Raw genomic sequence first — 18295 nt, 5'->3', positions numbered from 1 at the left:
GCGCCATCTGGGGACAGGGGCATGTACTGCAGCCACTAGGAAACCACCTGCTCCTGTATGAGAAGAAGCAATCTGGGGACGGGGGCAGGAGCTGCAGCCACTAGGAAACCACCTGCTCCTGTATGAGAAGGCGCCATCTGGGCACAGGGGCAGGAACTGCAGCCACTAGGAAACCACCAACTCCTGTATGAGAAGGCGCTATCTGGGGACAGGGGCAGGAACGGCAGCCACTAGGAAACCACCTGCTCCTGTATGAGAAGGCGCTATCTGGGAACAGGGGCAGGTACTGCAGCCACTAGGAAACCACCTGCTCCTGTATGAGAAGGCGCCATCTGGGAACAGGGGCAGGTACTGCAGCCACTAGGAAACCACCTGCTCCTGTACGAGAAGGCGCCATCTGGGGACAGGGGCATGTACTGCAGCCACTAGGAAACCACCTGCTCCTGTATGAGAAGAAGCCATCTGGGGACGGGAGCATGTACTGCAGCCACTAGGAAACCACCTGCTCCTGTATGAGAAGAAGCCATCTGGGGACGGGGGCAGGAGCTGCAGCCACTAGGAAACCACCTGCTCCTGTATGAGAAGGCGCCATCTGGGAACAGGGGCAGGAACTGCAGCCACTAGGAAACCACCTGCTCCTATATGAGAAGGCGCCATCTGGGGACAGGGGCAGGAACTGCAGCCACTAGGAAACCACCTGCTCCTGTATGAGAAGGCGCTATCTGGGAACAAGGGCAGGTACTGCAGCCACTAGGAAACCACCTGCTCCTGTACGAGAAGGCGCTATCTGGGGACAGGGGCAGGAACTGCAGCCACTAGGAAACCACCTGCTCCTGTACGAGAAGGCGCCATCTGAGGACGGGGCAGGAACTGCAGTCACTAGGAAACCACCTGCTCCTGTACGAGAAGGCGCCATCTGGGGACAGGGGCAGGTACTGCAGCCACTAGGAAACCACCTGCTCCTGTATGAGAAGGTGCCATCTGGGAACAGGGGCAGGAACTGAAGCCACTAGGAAACCACCTGCTCCTGTATGAGAAGGCGCTATCTGGGAACAGGGGCAGGTACTGCAGCCACTAGGAAACCACCTGCTCCTGTATGAGAAGGCGCCATCTGGGAACAGGGGCAGGTACTGCAGCCACTAGGAAACCACCTGCTCCTGTTAGAGAAGGCGCCATCTGGGGACAGGGGCAGGAACTGCAGCCAATAGGAAACCACCTGCTCCTGTACGAGAAGGCACTATCTGGGGACGGGGCAGGAACAGCAGCCACTAGGAAACCACCTGCTCCTGTACGAGAAGGCGCCATCTGGGGACAGGGGCAGGAACTGCAACCACTAGGAAACCACCTGCTTCTGTACGAGAAGGCGCCATCTGGGAACAGGGGCAGGAACTGCAGTCACTAGGAAACCACCTGCTCCTGTACAAGAAGGCGCCATCTGGGGACAGGGGCAGGAACTGCAGTCACTAGGAAACCACCTGCTCCTGTATGAGAAGGCGCCATCTGGGGACAGGGGCAGGAACTGCAGTCACTAGGAAACCACCTGCTCCTGTATGAGAAGGAGCCATCTGGGAACAGGGGCAGGAACTGCAGCCACTAGGAAACCACCTGCTCCTGTATGAGAAGGCGCCATCTGGGGACAGGGGCAGGAACCGCAGCCACTGGGAAACCACCTGCTCCTGTACGAGAAGGCGCCATCTGGGGACAGGGGCAGGAACCGCAGCCACTAGGAAACCACCTGCTCCTGTATGAGAAGGCGCCATCTGGGGACAGGGGCAGCTCCTGCAGCCACTAGGAAACCACCTGCTCCTGTATGAGAAGGCACCATCTGGGAACAGGGGCAGGAACTGCAGCCACTAGGAAACCACCTGCTCCTGTATGAGAAGGCGCCATCTGGGTACAGGGGCAGGAACTGCAGCCACTAGGAAACCACCTGCTCCTGTAAGAGAAGGCGCCATCTGGGGACAGGGGCAGGAACTGCAGCCACTAGGAAACCACCTGCTCCTGTATGAGAAGGTGCCATCTGGGGACAGGGGCAGGAACTGCAGCCACTAGGAAACCACCAGCTCCTGTATGAGAAGGCGCCATCTGGGGACAGGGGCATGTACTGCAGCCACTAGGAAACCACCTGCTCCTGTATGAGAAGAAGCAATCTGGGGACGGGGGCAGGAGCTGCAGCCACTAGGAAACCACCTGCTCCTGTATGAGAAGGCGCCATCTGGGCACAGGGGCAGGAACTGCAGCCACTAGGAAACCACCAACTCCTGTATGAGAAGGCGCTATCTGGGGACAGGGGCAGGAACGGCAGCCACTAGGAAACCACCTGCTCCTGTATGAGAAGGCGCTATTTGGGAACAGGGGCAGGTACTGCAGCCACTAGGAAACCACCTGCTCCTGTATGAGAAGGCGCCATCTGGGAACAGGGGCAGGTACTGCAGCCACTAGGAAACCACCTGCTCCTGTACGAGAAGGCGCCATCTGGGGACAGGGGCATGTACTGCAGCCACTAGGAAACCACCTGCTCCTGTATGAGAAGAAGCCATCTGGGGACGGGAGCATGTACTGCAGCCACTAGGAAACCACCTGCTCCTGTATGAGAAGAAGCCATCTGGGGACGGGGGCAGGAGCTGCAGCCACTAGGAAACCACCTGCTCCTGTATGAGAAGGCGCCATCTGGGAACAGGGGCAGGAACTGCAGCCACTAGGAAACCACCTGCTCCTATATGAGAAGGCGCCATCTGGGGACAGGGGCAGGAACTGCAGCCACTAGGAAACCACCTGCTCCTGTATGAGAAGGCGCTATCTGGGAACAAGGGCAGGTACTGCAGCCACTAGGAAACCACCTGCTCCTGTACGAGAAGGCGCCATCTGGGGACAGGGGCAGGAACTGCAGCCACTAGGAAACCACCTGCTCCTGTACGAGAAGGCGCCATCTGAGGACGGGGCAGGAACTGCAGTCACTAGGAAACCACCTGCTCCTGTACGAGAAGGCGCCATCTGGGGACAGGGGCAGGTACTGCAGCCACTAGGAAACCACCTGCTCCTGTATGAGAAGGTGCCATCTGGGAACAGGGGCAGGAACTGAAGCCACTAGGAAACCACCTGCTCCTGTATGAGAAGGCGCTATCTGGGAACAGGGGCAGGTACTGCAGCCACTAGGAAACCACCTGCTCCTGTATGAGAAGGCGCCATCTGGGAACAGGGGCAGGTACTGCAGCCACTAGGAAACCACCTGCTCCTGTTAGAGAAGGCGCCATCTGGGGACAGGGGCAGGAACTGCAGCCAATAGGAAACCACCTGCTCCTGTACGAGAAGGCACTATCTGGGGACGGGGCAGGAACAGCAGCCACTAGGAAACCACCTGCTCCTGTACGAGAAGGCGCCATCTGGGGACAGGGGCAGGAACTGCAGCCACTAGGAAACCACATGCTCCTGTACGAGAAGGCGCCATCTGGGGACAGGGGCAGGAACTGCAGAAACTTGGAAACCACCTGCTCCTGTATGAGAAGGCGCCATCTGGGGACAGGGGCATGTACTGCAGCCACTAGGAAACCACCTGCTCCTGTACAAGAAGGCGCCATCTGGGGATAGGAGCAGGAACGGCAGCCACTGGAAACCACCTGCTCCTGTATGAGAAGGCGCCATCTGGGGACAGGGGCAGGTACTGCAGACACTAGGAAACCACCAGCTCCTGTAAGAGAAGTCGCCATCTGGGGACAGGGGCAGGAACTGCAGCCACTGGAAACCACCTGCTCCTGTATGAGAAGGCGCCATCTGGGGACAGGGGCAGGTACTGCAGCCACTAGGAAACCACCTGCTCCTGTACGAGAAGGAGCCATCTGGGGACAGGGGCAGGAACTGCAGCCACTAGGAAACCACCTGCTGCTGTACGAGAAGTCGCCATCTGAGGACAGCGGCAGGAACTGCAGCCACTAGGAAACCACCTGTTCCTGTATGAGTAGGCGCCATCTGGGGACAAGGGTAGGAACTGCAACCACTAGGAAACCACCTGCTAGTGTACGAGAAGGCGCCATCTGGGAACAGGGGCAGGAACTGCAGCCACTAGGAAACCACCTGCTCCTGTACGAGAAAGCGCCATGTGGGGACGGGGGCAGGAACTGCAGTCACTAGGAAACCACCTGCTCCTGTACGAGAAGGCGCCATCTGGGGACATGGGCAGGAACTGCAGTCACTAGAAAACCACCTGCTCCTGTATGAGAAGGAGCCATCTAGGAACAGGGGCAGGAACTGCAGCCACTATGAAACCACCTGCTCCTGTATGAGAAGGAGCCATCTGGGAACAGCGGCAGGAACTGCAGCCACTAGGAAACCACCTGTTCCTGTACGAGAAGGCGCCATCTGGGGACGGGGCAGGAACTGCAGTCACTAGGAAACCACCTGCTCCTGTACGAGAAGGCGCCATCTGGGGACAGGGGCAGGAACTGCAGTCACTAGAAAACCACCTGCTCCTGTATGAGAAGGAGCCATCTGGGAACAGGGGCAGGAACTGCAGCCACTAGGAAACCACCTGCTCCTGTATGAGAAGGCGCCATCTGGGGACAGGGGCAGGAACTGCAGCCACTAGGAAACCAACTGCTCCTGTACGAGAAGGCGCCATCTGGGGACAGGGGCAGGAACCGCAGCCACTAGGAAACCACCTGCTCCTGTATGAGAAGGCGCCATCTGGGGACAGGGGCAGCTCCTGCAGCCACTAGGAAACCACCTGCTCCTGTATGAGAAGGCGCCATCTGGGAACAGGGGCAGGAACTGCAGCCACTAGGAAACCACCTGCTCCTGTATGAGAAGGAGCTATCTGGGGACAGGGGCAGGAACTGCAGCCACTAGGAAACCACCTGCTCCTGTAAGAGAAGGCGCCATCTAGGAATAGGGCCAGGAACTGCAGCCACTAGGAAACCACCTGCTCCTGTACGAGAAGGCGCCATCTGGGGACGGGGCAGGAACTGCAGTCACTAGGAAACCACCTGCTCCTGTACGAGAAGGCGCCATCTGGGGACAGGGGCAGGTACTGCAGACACTAGGAAACCACCTGCTCCTGTATGAGAAGAAGCCATCTGGGGACGGGGGCAGGAGCAGCAGCCACTAGGAAACCACCTGCTCCTGTATGAGAAGGCGCCATCTGGGAACAGGGGCAGGAACTGCAGCCACTAGGAAACCACCTGCTCCTATATGAGAAGGCGCTATCTGGGAACAGGGGCAGGTACTGCAGCCACTAGGAAACCACCTTCTCCTGTACGAGAAGGCGCCATCTGGGGACAGGGGCAGGAACTGCAGCCACTAGGAAACCACCTGCTCCTGTACGAGAAGGCGCCATCTGGGGACGGGGCAGGTACTGCAGTCACTAGGAAACCACCTGCTCCTGTACGAGAAGGCGCCATCTGGGGACAGGGGCAGGTACTGCAGCCACTAGGAAACCACCTGCTCCTGTATGAGAAGGCACCATCTGGGAACAGGGGCAGGAACTGCAGCCACTAGGAAACCACCTGCTCCTGAATGAGAAGGCGCCATCTGGGAAAGGGGCAGGAACTGCAGCCACTAGGAAACCACCTGCTCCTGTATGAGAAGGCGCTATCTGGGAACAGGGGCAGGTACTGCAGCCACTAGGAAACCACCCGCTCCTGTATGAGAAGGCGCCATCTGGGAACAGGGGCAGGTACTGCAGCCACTAGGAAACCACCTGCTCCTGTACGAGAAGGCACCATCTGGGGACAGGGGCATGTACTGCAGCCACTAGGAAACCACCTGCTCCTGTACGAGAAGGCGCCATCTGGGGACGGGGCAGGAACTGCAGTCACTAGGAAACCACCTGCTCCTGTACGAGAAGGCGCCATCTGGGGACAGGGGCAGGTACTGCAGCCACTGGGAAACCACCTGCTCCTGTATGAGAAGGCGCCATCTGGGAACAGGGGCAGGAACTGAAGCCACTAGGAAACCACCTGCTCCTGTATGAGAAGGCGCCATCTGGGGACAGGGGCAGGAACTGCAGCCACTAGGAAACCACCTGCTCCTGTATGAGAAGGCGCTATCTGGGAACAGGGGCAGGTACTGCAGCCACTAGGAAACCACCTGCTCCTGCATGAGAAGGCACCATCTGGGAACAGGGGCAGGTACTGCAGCCACTAGGAAACCACCTGCTCCTGTACGAGAAGGCGCCATCTGGGAACAGGGGCAGGTACTGCAGCCACTAGGAAACCACCTGCTCCTGTATGAAAAGGCGCCATCTGGGGACAGGGGCATGTACTGCAGCCACTAGGAAACCACCTGCTCCTGTATGAGAAGAAGCCATCTGGGGACGGGGGCAGGAGCTGCAGCCACTAGGAAACCACCTGCTCCTGTATGAGAAGGCGCCATCTGGGAACAGGGGCAGGAACTGCAGCCACTAGGAAACCACCTGCTCCTGTATGAGAAGGCGCTATCTGGGAACAGGGGCAGGTACTGCAGCCACTAGGAAACCACCTGCTCCTGTATGAGAAGGCGCCATCTGGGAACAGGGGCAGGTACTGCAGCCACTAGGAAACCACCTGCTCCTGTTAGAGAAGGCGCCATCTGGGGACAGGGGCAGGAACTGCAGCCAATAGGAAACCACCTGCTCCTGTACGAGAAGGCACTATCTGGGGACGGGGCAGGAACAGCAGCCACTAGGAAACCACCTGCTCCTGTACGAGAAGGCGCCATCTGGGGACAGGGGCAGGAACTGCAGCCACTAGGAAACCACATGCTCCTGTACGAGAAGGCGCCATCTGGGGACAGGGGCAGGAACTGCAGAAACTAGGAAACCACCTGCTCCTGTATGAGAAGGCGCCATCTGGGGACAGGGGCATGTACTGCAGCCACTAGGAAACCACCTGCTCCTGTACAAGAAGGCGCCATCTGGGGATAGGAGCAGGAACGGCAGCCACTGGAAACCACCTGCTCCTGTATGAGAAGGCGCCATCTGGGGACAGGGGCAGGTACTGCAGACACTAGGAAACCACCAGCTCCTGTAAGAGAAGGCGCCATCTGGGGACAGGGGCAGGAACTGCAGCCACTGGAAACCACCTGCTCCTGTATGAGAAGGCGCCATCTGGGGACAGGGGCAGGTACTGCAGCCACTAGGAAACCACCTGCTCCTGTACGAGAAGGAGCCATCTGGGGACAGGGGCAGGAACTGCAGCCACTAGGAAACCACCTGCTGCTGTACGAGAAGTCGCCATCTGAGGACAGCGGCAGGAACTGCAGCCACTAGGAAACCATCTGTTCCTGTATGAGAAGGCGCCATCTGGGGACAGGGGCAGGAACTGCAGTCACTAGGAAACCACCTGCTCCTGTATGAGGAGCCATCTGGGGACGGGGGCAGGTACTGCAGCCACTAGGAAACCACCTGCTCCTGTACGAGAAGGCGCCATCTGGGGACAGGGGCAGGAACTGCAGTCACTAGGAAATCACCTGCTCCTGTATGAGAAGAAGCCATCTGGGGACGGGGGCAGGAACTGCAGTCACTAGGAAACCACCTGCTCCTGTATGAGAAGAAGCCATCTGGGGACAGGGGCAGGAGCTGCAGCCACTAGGAAACCACCTGCTCCTGTATGAGAAGAAGCCATCTGGGGACAGGGGCAGGTACTGCAGCCACTAGGAAACCACCTGCTCCTGTATGAGAAGGTGCCATCTGGGGACAGGGGCAGATACTGCAGCCACTAGGAAACCACCTGCTCCTGTATGAGAAGAAGCCATCTGGGGACAGGGGCAGGAACTGCAGTCACTAGGAAATCACCTGCTCCTGTATGAGAAGAAGCCATCTGGGGACGGGGGCAGGAACTGCAGTCACTAGGAAACCACCTGCTCCTGTATGAGAAGAAGCCATCTGGGGACAGGGGCAGGAGCTGCAGCCACTAGGAAACCACCTGCTCCTGTATGAGAAGGCGCCATCTGGGGACAGGGGCAGGAACTGCAGTCACTAGGAAACCACCTGCTCCTGTATGAGAAGAAGCCATCTGGGGACAGGGGCAGGAGCTGCAGCCACTAGGAAACCACCTGCTCCTGTACGAGAAGGCGCCATCTGGGGACAGGGGCAGGAACTGCAGCCACTAGGAAACCACCTGCTCCTGTATGAGAAGGTGCCATCTGGGGACAGGGGCAGATACTGCAGCCACTAGGAAACCACCTGCTCCTGTATGAGAAGGCGCCATCTGGGGACAGGGGCAGGAACTGCAGCCACTAGGAAACCACCTGCTCCTGTATGAGAAGGCGCCATCTGGGGACAGGGGCAGGAACTGCAGCCACTAGGAAACCACCTGCTCCTGTATGAGAAGAAGCCATCTGGGGACGGGGGCAGGAACTGCAGTCACTAGGAAACCACCTGCTCCTGTATGAGAAGAAGCCATCTGGGGACAGGGGCAGGAGCTGCAGCCACTAGGAAACCACCTGCTCCTGTATGAGAAGAAGCCATCTGGGGACAGGGGCAGGTACTGCAGCCACTAGGAAACCACCTGCTCCTGTATGAGAAGAAGCCATCTGGGGACAGGGGCAGGAACTGCAGTCACTAGGAAACCACCTGCTCCTGTATGAGAAGAAGCCATCTGGGGACAGGGGCAGGAGCTGCAGCCACTAGGAAACCACCTGCTCCTGTATGAGAAGAAGCCATCTGGGGACGGGGGCAGGTACTGCAGCCACTAGGAAACCACCTGCTCCTGTACGAGAAGGCGCCATCTGGGGACAGGGGCAGGAACTGCAGCCACTAGGAAACCACCTGCTCCTGTATGAGAAGGTGCCATCTGGGGACAGGGGCAGATACTGCAGCCACTAGGAAACCACCTGCTCCTGTATGAGAAGAAGCCATCTGGGGACAGGGGCAGGAACTGCAGTCACTAGGAAATCACCTGCTCCTGTATGAGAAGAAGCCATCTGGGGACGGGGGCAGGTACTGCAGTCACTAGGAAACCACCTGCTCCTGTATGAGAAGAAGCCATCTGGGGACAGGGGCAGGAGCTGCAGCCACTAGGAAACCACCTGCTCCTGTATGAGAAGGCGCCATCTGGGGACAGGGGCAGGAACTGCAGTCACTAGGAAACCACCTGCTCCTGTATGAGAAGAAGCCATCTGGGGACAGGGGCAGGAGCTGCAGCCACTAGGAAACCACCTGCTCCTGTATGAGAAGAAGCCATCTGGGGACGGGGGCAGGTACTGCAGCCACTAGGAAACCACCTGCTCCTGTACGAGAAGGCGCCATCTGGGGACAGGGGCAGGAACTGCAGCCACTAGGAAACCACCTGCTCCTGTATGAGAAGGTGCCATCTGGGGACAGGGGCAGATACTGCAGCCACTAGGAAACCACCTGCTCCTGTATGAGAAGAAGCCATCTGGGGACAGGGGCAGGAACTGCAGCCACTAGGAAACCACCTGCTCCTGTATGAGAAGGCGCCATCTGGGGACAGGGGCAGGAACTGCAGCCACTAGGAAACCACCTGCTCCTGTATGAGAAGGCGCCATCTGGGGACAGGGGCAGGAACTGCAGCCACTAGGAAACCACCTGCTCCTGTATGAGAAGGCGCCATCTGGGGACAGGGGCAGGTACTGCAGCCACTAGGAAACCACCTGCTCCTGTACGAGAAGGCGCCATCTGGGGACAGGGGCAGGAACTGCAGCCACTAGGAAACCACCTGCTCCTGTACGAGAAGGCGCCATCTGGGGACAGGGGCAGGAACTGCAGCCACTAGAAAACCACCTGCTCCTGTATGAGAAGGCGCCATCTGGGGACAGGGGCAGGAACTGCAGCCACTAGGAAACCACCTGCTCCTGTATGAGAAGGCGCCATCTGGGGACAGGGGCAGGTACTGCAGCCACTAGGAAACCACCTGCTCCTGTACGAGAAGGCGCCATCTGGGGACAGGGGCAGGAACTGCAGCCACTAGGAAACCACCTGCTCCTGTATGAGAAGGTGCCATCTGGGGACAGGGGCAGATACTGCAGCCACTAGGAAACCACCTGCTCCCGTATGAGAAGAAGCCATCTGGGGACAGGGGCAGGAACTGCAGTCACTAGGAAACCACCTGCTCCTGTATGAGAAGAAGCCATCTGGGGACAGGGGCAGGAACTGCAGTCACTAGGAAACCACCTGCTCCAGTACGAGAAGGCGCCATCTGGGGACGGGGGCAGGTACTGCAGCCACAAGCCTCCGCATTAGCACAATTCCGCTGCTTCCGGGTCATACAGGAAGTCTATCTCTGAGGACCGGCGGAACAAGTGATGAGTGCCGCAGGCTCCTGCTTTGCACCGGAAGACTAAGCAGCCAGGACCCCAGTACTTCCGGGCTGATGCGTCAGGGCAGTCAAGGCTCCAGGCTCCTTACCGCTGATACCTGCGCCGGTGGCTGTGTCTGCAGTGACACGCTTTCATTAACCAGTGCGGACATTCAGTAGTCATGGCACAGGGATCCCGGTCTCCGGTACGAAGGCGGCGCTTTGATAAGTGGCGCCGAAACGCTGATCTGTCTGATAGTCTGGATTCTGAGGACGAGTCTCACAGTAGTTCTGACAGGGAAGAGAGCGGCCGGGAGCGGTCCAGCAGTCCTGGCACTGGCAGAAAGGCCAGGGGCCAGAACCACAACAGTAAGGGCAGCCATGACAGCGGGCATCCTGCTGGGGACAGAGCTGGAAAGGGCCAGGACCTCAACAGTAAGGGCAGCCATGACACCGGGCACCCTGCTGGGGACAGGAGCCTGGAAAGCTCCATGGGAAAGCAGCATCATGCCCATTCCAGCAGTGAGGAAAGTTCCAGACTAATGAGCCAGGAACGACCGGGAAGGAGGAGAAACCACTCTCATTTTCGCAGTCGGGAAAGTCCAGGGAAGAAGAACCAAGACCTTTCTAATCGTCAGAAAAGTCCAGGAAGGAGGAGAAACCACTCCCGCTCGAGCAGTCAGGAAAGTCTGGGAAAGAGGAGAAATCGTCCTCGCTCCAGCAATCAGGAAAGCCCACTGAGGAGGATCCCCGCGTGCTCCAGCGGTCAAGAAAGCCCACAAATGAGGAGGAACCCAGCTCGCTCCAGCAGTCAAGAAAGCCCACGAAGGAGGAGGAACCCAGCTCGCTCCAGCAGTCAAGAAAGCCCACGAAGGAGGAGGAACCCAGCTCACTCCAGCAGTCAAGAAAGCCCACGAAGGAGGAGGAACCCAGCTCACTCCAGCAGTCAAGAAAGCCCACGAAGGAGGAGGAACCCAGCTTGCTCCAGCAGTCAAGAAAGCCCACAAAGGAGGAGGAACCCTGCTCGCTCCAGCAGTCAAGAAAGCCCACAAAGGAGGAGGAGGAGGAAGAACCCAGCTAGCTCCAGCAGTCAAGAAAGCCCACAAAGGAGGAGGAACGCAGCTAGTTCCAGCAGTCAAGAAAGCCCACAAAGGAGGAGGAGGAGGAACCCAGCTCGCTCCAGCAGTCAAGAAAGCCCACAAAGGAGGAGGAACCCAGCTCGCTCCAGCAGTCAAGAAAGCCCACAAAGGAGGAGGAACCCAGCTCGCTCCAGCAGTCAAGAAAGCCCACAAAGGAGGAGGAACCCTGCTCGCTCCAGCAGTCAAGAAAGCCCACAAAGGAGGAGGAACCCTGCTCGCTCCAGCAGTCAAGAAAGCCCACAAAGGAGGAGGAACCCTGCTCGCTCCAGCAGTCAAGAAAGCCCACAAAGGAGGAGGAACCCTGCTCGCTCCAGCAGTCAAGAAAGCCCACAAAGGAGGAGGAACCCTGCTCGCTCCAGCAGTCAAGAAAGCCCACAAAGGAGGAGAAGGAGGAACCCAGCTCACTCCAACAGTCACGAAAGCTCAGAGAGGAGACGGAACTGTGCACTTTCTAGTAGTCAGGAAGTCCAGAAAAAAAACAGGTATTATGATCAATCCAGTAGTCGGGAAAGCCAAGGGAAAAGGAGGCACCATGCCCATTCTAACAGTGATAAAAGCTCCAAGCTAAATAAGGATTGTACCCGTTCGGTTAGTCAGGAGAGCTTTAAAAAAATACCTCATCATACCCGTTCCAAAAGTGAAGAAAAACACGAGAAAAAGAAATCCAGAGACCATTCCAGAAATCGCAGTGATTCAGGAAGAAAAAAGAAAGGACGTAGGAAATCCAGGTAAAGAGCGTGAATGACATGTAAGAATAGTTTGAACACCTCTAGGGCTGTTCCATGTGGTTATATTACAGCCCCATATTGTATGTAGCTGTAATAAGACACCCACAGAATGCATAAGGTCTCTGCCTCTGCTACATCTCTGTAATCACTTAAAGGGGGTCATCCCACTAACAAAGTACATTTTAACCAATAGATCTTGGAATAATAATTTCCACAATTAGATGTGTTTTAAATAAAATGTTCCTGTGCTGAGATAATCTTATAAATGTGCCCCTGCTGTGTACTGTATAATGGCTGTGTCTGACCGTGCAGGAACATGGTCTGATCATACCACATCTCCTGGGCAGGGGAGGAAGCAAAAGAGAGTATACAGACATTACAGCACGGGATCACAGCTAATTCTTTCTGTGAGGTAAAACATTGTTTATAAACAGGCAGCAATCCCCTGCCGTCCTGTCTGTGTATTCTCTTTTGCGTCCTCCCCTGCCCAGGAGATGTGGTATAATCAGACCGTGTTCCTGCACGGTCAGACACAGCCATTACACAGCACACAGAGAAGTTATTTTGCTTCTCTGTTGCAGTGATATTAGCAATCAAAGTATTTGGCTCCTAATGGGTTACCACCCACTTGGACTTAACTTTATTTTTTTTTTATCAAACAGTTTTCACTTGGGGAGGGGGGGTGTACTTCTCCTTGTAGAATGCAGTCCAATCACAAACAGACAGCTGTACAGTGAAAAAAAGAACACACCCCCACCATAGTTTAGATCAGGTTTCCCAGTTTGTGTATGATGGACTCTGATCTCCTGGTCTAACCTGATTGATTAGAAAGCACAGATAACAAACACCTTTTAGATAAGGTGCCTGTGATTGGGAGGGGCAGCACAGCTGAGTTTAGTTGTGTTGCATTACAAGCCCTTCTATGAGCTCTCCTCCTTTCCCAGCACAGTCAGCTCTGCTGCAGTGCCCCTCCGCCATACTGCCTATTCAGACAAGTATCAGTACTCCCACATACAAGTGCTTCTCACTAAATTAAAATATCAAAAATTTTATTTATTTCAGTTCTTCAATACAAAAAGTGAAACTCATATATTATATAGTCATTACAAACAGTGATCTATTGCTAGTGTTTATTGCTGTTAATGTTGATGATTATGGCTCACAGCCAATGAAAACACTAGTTATTATCTCAGTAAATTAGAATAATTAACAAAAAACACCTGCAAAGACTTCCTAAGCTTTTAAAAAGGCCCCTTAGTCTGTTTCAGTAGGCTCCACAATCATGGAGGGTAAGCCACAAAAAGTCATTGCTAAAGAAGCTGGCTGTTCAGAATGCTGTATCCAAGCATATTAATGGAAGGATGAGTGGAAGGAAAAAGGGGCACAAGCAACCGGGATAACTGCAGCCTTGAAAGGATTGTTAAGAAAAGGCCATTCAAAAATTTGGGGGAGATTCACAAGGAGTGGACTACTGCTGGAATCATTGATTCAAGAGTCACCACACACAGACGTATCCAGGACATGGGCAACAAGTGCCACATTCCTTGTGTCAGGCCACTCATGACCAATAGACAACGCCAGAAGCGTCTTACGTGGGCCAAGGAGAAAAAGACCTGGACTGTTGCTCAGTGGTCCAAGGTGTTGTTTTCAGATGAAAGTACATTTTGCATTTCATTTGGAAATCAAGGTCCCAGAGTCTGGAGGAAGAGTGGAGAGGCCACAATCCAAGCTGCTTGAGGTCTAGTGTGACGTTTCCACAATCAGTGATGGTTTGGGGAGCCATGTCATCTGCTGGTGTAGGTCCACTGTGTTTTATCAAGACCAAAGTCAGCGCAGCCGTCTACCAGGAAATTTTAGAGCACTTCATGCTTCCCTCTGCCGACAAGCTTTTTGGAGATGGAAATGTCATTCTCCAGCAGGACTTGGCACCTGTCCACACTGCCAAAAGTACCAATACCTGGTTTACACACAACAGTATCACTGTGCTTGATTGGCCAGCAAACTCGCCTGACCTTAACCCCATAGAGATTCTATGGGGTATTGTCAAGAGGAAGATGAGAGACGCCAGACCCAACAATGCAGACGAGCTGAAGGCTGCTATCAAAGCAACCTGGGCTTCCATAACACCTCAGCAGTGCCACAGGCTTATCACCTCCATGCCACGCCGCATTCATGCAGTAATTGATGCAAAAGGAGCCCCGACCAACTATTGAGTGCATTTACTGAACATACATTTCAGTAGGCCAACATTTCAGATTTTAAAAACATTTTTCAAGCTGTTATAAAGTATTCTAATTTACTGAGATAATGACTTTTGTGTTTTCATTGGCTGTAAGCCATAATCATCAACATTAACAGAAATAAGCACTTTCAATAGATCACTCTGTTTGTAATGACTCTATATATGAGTTTGACTTTTTGTATTGAAGAACTGAAATAAATTAACTTTTTGATGATATTCTAATTTAGTGAGAAGCACCTGTATGTCGGTTATGCTCAACTTGTAATCCCTCTGCAGTGAGATGAGAGCGGGATGTCCTATCTCACACAGTAGAGCAGGACAGGCAGGCTACTCCTGTGTGAGATGTAATGGTAGTCTGATCTCACTGAGCGATTACATGTTGCCTGAGCACCAGGGCGGTGGAGTCGGTATAAAATAGACTGACTTCTAAAATATATAATAAATTGGGTACAGTAGTACAATGCAGGATGTGCTGTAAATGTTTTCTTAAGAATTTGGGAAAGTTATGAAATGTCCTATAAATGTCTGTTCTGTTCCTAATTTAAGGATCTTGGCTATTAGTTGAGATAAATCTGTGCTGCACTTTATGTGCACGCTCAACTAACCAGAAAAGGAGAAAAAAAGACTGTATGCAGAAACAGGGATCACTAATAATGATTTTTATTGAAAAAAGACCAGACAAAAAACACCACACTTATTAAAAACAATTAAAAAAGCAAGAATGCTTTATTTTACAACAAGAACATAGCAAAATCATGATATAGTCAATCCTCACATGTGCAAGCCAAAGACAACCACACAAATTATTGTGGCAAACAATACCTTGCAGCGTCATGCAACAGTTAAGCCTTAATAAAGGTATTAATAAGACAACATGCCTTTAAATAGAAGCATAATAGAATAGCTGCTGAGACAAATGCCCTAGATACAAAGGATTAATGTCAATGCTATGGGCGTGTTAGGATCATTCAGCCATGGAGGGTCCTTGTTGGAGTCGGGGTATCCCCGTAACAAGAAATACACAGACACGTAGTGTATAATCAAGTACTGGGAAGCCCCTGAGCGCGCCTGCCTCTATAGGTGCTGTCCCTTTATTTATACTAATAATCATAGTTTTTTTGTCACACATGCGCAGTAAAATGCCTTTGTTTCACAAGCAGTGAAGTGATGATTCATAACAGTGGAATGTTGATAAGAAAGTTTCATAAGCAGAAAAGTGATAATTCATAGCAGTAGAAGGTTGCTGAGACAGCTAAAAACAAGTTACAATCTAATTTCTGGGCGTCAGTCCAAATGTCCAGATAAGGGAAGAATAACTTCATCTGTGTCTTACATCGTAGTCTTGGGTGAAGTATAACTCCTATCATCCTCTCAGTCCCCCCTTTGATTCTTCCTTATGGACTTTTGGTAGAAGACCTGGTCCGGGAGTTCTTTTCTTTCATATTCTTGAGTCCGTGTTACAAAGCTTATTTATGCATATTAAAATAATTTTTAATCCTATTTTAAACACTACATATATGACTACTATAATTAGCACAATCTGTAATATACCTTGTAGAATTCCAGCCACCCAACCTCCAATACCCTTAAACCAGTTCTTTGGGTTGAGAAAGGAGAAGGTGTCTGACCACCAGCTATCTTTATTTTGGTCATTGTGTCTGTCATATTCATCCCGTAATCGTTGTATATCTGCCAGCTTGAACCTCATACTCATTGTACTGTTTGGATCTATGTAATGACAACAGGTTGGACCAATAATTTGACACATTCCTCCCTGGGCCGCAGTTAGGTAGTCTAACACTACAGTATGTTGATTAGTAACAATTATAAGTTGATTTTGGACAGCTATACTAGTATTAAGTATATCCATAATATCCCATATCTGATCATCTAGATAGTCGGTGGCCTGAACTAATTTATCCCACATCTGCATCAACATTGGATACACAAAGAAAGTGCTGAATATTTTATTAGGAATTCCCATTTGGACCACATGTGGCCTACCTGAAGGTCTAGGCGAGTTGTCGGCTGCTCTTTTGTATAGTGTGTGTTTAGGTACTGCTTGCATATCTACCTGCTGATTCTGAACTATAAATGTGGCCGGTGTTAAGCGTCCTAGAGTACATGCACCTTTTATTCCTACTGGGAGCCATTTGTATGCTCCATTTCCACAAATCCAGAAGGTTCCTTCAGGCAGATCCCATATTGCAGAGTGTTGGAGCACCAACCTATGTACCAAATCTAAAAATTTAGATACATTCTGAAGTATACACTAAGGGGGTTTTTGACCTAATGAACTACAGTATCCTGCATCTGGATTTTCACAAGTCGGTGTACCTGGGTCATATGCACTTGACTCATTACATAATATATTACCTGGTATCTTTGAACATGTATCATTGTTTCCATCGGGGAATAATTGTGAATATTTCCAACCATTATTGTGTATGTATTTTTCTACTATATCAGGTTTAAAAGGTTGAGAAGAAGATACTGTGCTACTAAAACTGAGTTGTATATTTTCTGTAGGAATTAACCCTAAGTCTGTTAGTCCCGTCTTATTTCTAGGAACCCATACACCTCCTTTAAACGCTAAATATTGTAAGTTGTTTATTTTTCCGGTCATATTACCTTGCCACCAGGGAAATCCCACCCACCCCACAACTGGGATGGCAACAGTGGTGTTCCATAATCTAGAATTAACGGTTTGGTTATTTGCTAATTTGTCTGAGCAATTAGTCCATGTAAACACTTCCTCAGGGGTCATGGGTACGGCCAGGAAGGGTATGCTCGTGGCTGATATTGGAGAATGCGTACAAATCCAACAGTCTGCTATTTTCTGTCCGCCATCGAGCAGCCCGTTTACCAATGTCTCATGATGTTTTATAAATTTATTATCTGCAGGTTTTGGGGAACTTAGTTTATCCCACAGGTCTCCCTGATCTATCGTTATAGCTAACACAAGTACAATCACCACTATTTCTTTTTGCAATGGCTTGCATGTACCCATGCTGATTTTCCTTCCAATTTTACTGCAGTTGGAGTTGTCAATAACACCTGATATGGACCCTCAAATCTGGGTTCTAGCGTTCTTCTGTTATGTCTTTTTACGTAAACTTCGTCTCCTGGTTGCAGCTTGTGCGTTCCCTCAATGGAATCTGGATCTGGAATGGAAGAGAACACTAAAGAGTGTATTTTAGACACATGCTTACATAAATTTTGTACATAAGCAGTTAAGCTTTCAGTTTCTAACATTAAAGTCTGTGGGAAATACAATCCTGTATTGGCAACTCTACCAAACAATATTTCATGGGGGGTGAGTTTGCTCTTTCCCTGGGGGGTGTTTCTGACTGAATACAATGCTATTGGGAGACACTCAGTCCATGGTTTCTGTGTTTCTGCCATGGCTTTCTGTATTTTTAACTTAAGTGTTCCATTCATTCTCTCAACCTTACCAGAACTCTGTGGGTGGTAAGGGGTGTGTAGTTCACTTTTTATACACAACATTTTCATTACATTCTGAAAGATCTCTCCAGTAAAATGTGTACCTCTATCTGACTCGATCACTTCTGGGATACCATAACGGGGTACCAGTTCATGTGCTATTTTTACTGCAGTGACTTTAGCCGTGGCTGTATGAACTGGATAAGCCTCTGGCCACCCCGAAAACATGTCCACACATACCAGTACATACTCATAGTGTCCATGCTTAGGCATCTGGATGTAATCGATCTGAAGTCTCTGGAACGGATATAGTGGTCTTACATGGTGCTTCTGGGGGGTCTTAACAGTCTGTCGTGGATTGTGGGCTAAACAGATTTCACAAGAACCACATTTTGCTCGAGCTACCTGGCCGAACCCTGGGGCTAACCACTTCTGTCTGACCCTCTGTATCATACCGTTTGCAGACACATGTGTAGGTCCGTGGGCTTCACTGACCACAACAGGGTACCACGC

The 18295-nt window shown here is 52.2% G+C and overlaps 1 protein-coding gene across 1 annotated transcript in view; it reads left to right on the top strand.

The window, feature by feature from the left end:
* Positions 1 to 10226: 10226 nt before the first annotated feature.
* Positions 10227 to 18295, top strand: part of CACTIN (cactin, spliceosome C complex subunit) — a 50182-nt gene continuing 42113 nt past the window's right edge. The window contains exon 1 of the mRNA XM_073686351.1: positions 10227 to 12096. Coding sequence (XP_073542452.1) covers positions 10412 to 12096 — 1685 coding nt within the window. The 5' untranslated portion in view covers positions 10227 to 10411. The remainder of the gene's footprint in view (positions 12097 to 18295) is intronic.

This window comes from Phyllobates terribilis, unplaced genomic scaffold (genome assembly GCF_046119375.1).
Source record: "Phyllobates terribilis strain yellow unplaced genomic scaffold, ASM4611937v1 Scaffold_1__5_contigs__length_1240528914, whole genome shotgun sequence".
NCBI lineage: Eukaryota > Metazoa > Chordata > Amphibia > Anura > Dendrobatidae > Phyllobates > Phyllobates terribilis.
Note: the sequence above shows the minus strand (reverse complement) of the source record. Positions and strands in the feature narration are given on the sequence as shown.